The following is a 2,492-nucleotide window of genomic DNA, read 5'->3' on the forward strand; positions in this document are numbered from 1 at the left end:
GATCCTTACACAAAACACAAATTCAAAGAGAAAACTATAAAAAATTTCCAGATGAACAAGCAACCACAGAGTATTAAGCCCTGTGTTCAAGGGGCATCTGGGTGGCTCAGGTTAAGCATCCAACTCTTGATCCCAGCTCAGGTCATGATCTCACGGTTCATGAGTTCAAGCCCCACATCGGGCTCAACAATGATAATGTAGAGCCTGCTTGGGATTCTCTCTCTCCCCCTTTCTCTCTGTCCCTTCCCTGCTCGTGCTCTCCCTCTCTCTCTCTCTCTCAAAGTAAATAAACTTAAAAAAAAAAAAAAAAGCCCTGTGTTCGAGGCTTCCCTTCTGTGTATGAGGCCCAGTGTGACTACACTTGTCAGATACCTGGGGAGCTAGCTGATCCTGGCTGAGATCGAGAGCCCGAGATTGAGGGTTGAAATCCTGGGCACCCAAAATTCACCCCAGGGGAGATGAAAAGTCTAAACAGACTAGATTTCAGAGAAAGGTCAAAGAGCTCCTACATACGAAAAGCACCAGACTAATGTGGCTTTGCACAGGATTCTCCCCAGTCGTTTAAGGTCAAACAACTCCTCTGCACGCCCCCCAAGTATTCTCATCATTGAAAAAGGAATTGTTTTTCATTTTTTGTTTAATGGAGTGCAATGAGGAGACCAAAATCTAACAAAGTTTGTGCCCCCCCCCCCAAATCAAGCTCTAATGTCACATGTGACTGTTAGGATAAAATTCTGCAATAAAATAAATAGTATACAAACAAAAGATCCTAGGGTGTGAATTCGTGGCCTGAAGCACCGGTGGCGAGGCCGTGATTAAGACCTGAACCGAGGGGCCCCTCTGTCTGTTCCTTCATCATCACCCCCTCCTCCTGGCCTGACCCTCCCCCTTCCTTCCCCCACAATACCTCGGCTGTCTCTCTGGCAACTCTGATTTTAGTTCCTCTGGAGAAATGTTCTGAGGGGGGAGAAAAGACTGACATTACATAAGCGCTTCCTACTTGCCGGGACACTGGTCTAAGAAACACACATAGGTCAATTCCTTGACCTCTCCCACAATCCCGTGGGGCAGGTCCTATTATTACCCCCAGGTAAGCAAACTGAGGCCCAGAGTTGTTAAGACGCATGCTCGTGATGGCAGATAGCAAGCAGCAGCATTCAGATTTGAACCTGAGTTCAAATCGTAACCATTTTGCTGCACTGCCTTTCCAAGGACCTGAGAGAGCCCAGCTCCTGGCCAGTCCCCCTCCCCTGTCAAACAGCCCCGGCGCCTGCCCCCAGGGGCCACCCTCCCTCAAATCCTTACCATGATACCATGAAGTAAGCTTTATCATCATCCCCATGTTACTGATAGAGTCAGCGAGGCAAGAAAGGGTGAGGTCTGCCCTTTTACAGGATTTCCGCTAGCCTTTTGTGGATTTATCTGGAAACTTTCACTTAAGTGCCAATAAAATATCATCATCGTCGTCATCATCATTTTCCTGAGCATATTTTGTGTGCCAGGCCTTCTACTAAACCCACTGCAAAAATTAAAATCCCTGAATCCATGGGGTGCCTGGGCTGACAGCTCAGAGCCTAGAGCCTCCTTCAGATTCTATGTCTCTCTCTACCTCTCCCCTGCTTGCTCTCTCTCTCTCAAAAATAAATAAAAGCAAAAATTAAAAAAAAATAATAAATCACTGAATCCATAAACCCTAAGAGGGAGGTACCAGAATCCCCATTTCACAGATGAGGAAACAGACCCAGGCAGGTGAAATCTCTTGCCTAGAGTCACAACTGAGCTGGAACTTGACCTCCAGGCCTTTCTGGCCTCCAGTGTCAAGCTCTTAGCATCGGTTCCAGCGCCTTGGCTCTCCCAGCGCCACCCTGCACTTCTCGAGGGTCCCATCCATCCCGGCCCCTCACCTGAAACTCTTCCTCCAGCACCACCATCTGTCGGTCTTTGTCCACCTTCACTGGGGAGGGATGACACACAGGGGTTAGACGCCCCTTCCAGCTGCCTGTGACACTAAGCCCAGACTTCCTTGTTTGTCCCCACCCCCTCGTCCATCCAGGGGAGAAGATGACACTCACTTATTATGGCCGCATTGTCCGTCTCTTTTCGGAAGCGAAATTTCCTCAGCTTTTCCTTTAGCTCTGGGTCCACCTCGCACACCACCAGGGAGTCCGACTGCCAGAAAAGCCCAGAAAGAGCTGAGCCGGCCTGGACCCAGCCCCGCCCCCTTCCCCAACCCGACCTCAGTTTCTCTACCTACTAATAGAGGGTGGCCCTGACAGTGCATAGGATGCTTCTGGGAACATTGGGAAAAGTGCCCTTTCCTCAGGGAAGATGGCACCCCTTCCGGTGCCCACGTTTGGGGCACAGAGCAGAGGCTGGACTCCAGTCCTCTGGGCAGGTACCCTCGGGGAAGCCTCAAGGAGACTCAGGGATCTGCCTGCCTGGGGCTATACCCGGAACCAGCATTTCGGTTTCCCCAGCCAGGCCCTCTGCCG

The 2,492-nt window shown here is 50.4% G+C and overlaps 1 protein-coding gene across 2 annotated transcripts in view; it reads right to left on the reverse strand.

Annotated features, from left to right (window-relative positions):
* Positions 1 to 2,492, reverse strand: part of GMFG (glia maturation factor gamma) — a 15,781-nt gene that overhangs the window by 2,269 nt on the left and 11,020 nt on the right. For both annotated transcript variants that reach the window (XM_029925689.1, XM_029925690.1), the window contains exons 3-5: positions 2,073 to 2,169; positions 1,905 to 1,954; positions 908 to 957 (exon numbers count right to left, since the gene is read on the reverse strand). In XM_029925689.1, coding sequence (XP_029781549.1) covers positions 908 to 957; positions 1,905 to 1,954; positions 2,073 to 2,169 — 197 coding nt within the window. The remainder of the gene's footprint in view (positions 1 to 907; positions 958 to 1,904; positions 1,955 to 2,072; positions 2,170 to 2,492) is intronic.

This window comes from Suricata suricatta, chromosome 16 (genome assembly GCF_006229205.1).
Source record: "Suricata suricatta isolate VVHF042 chromosome 16, meerkat_22Aug2017_6uvM2_HiC, whole genome shotgun sequence".
Classification (NCBI taxonomy): Eukaryota; Metazoa; Chordata; class Mammalia; order Carnivora; family Herpestidae; genus Suricata; species Suricata suricatta.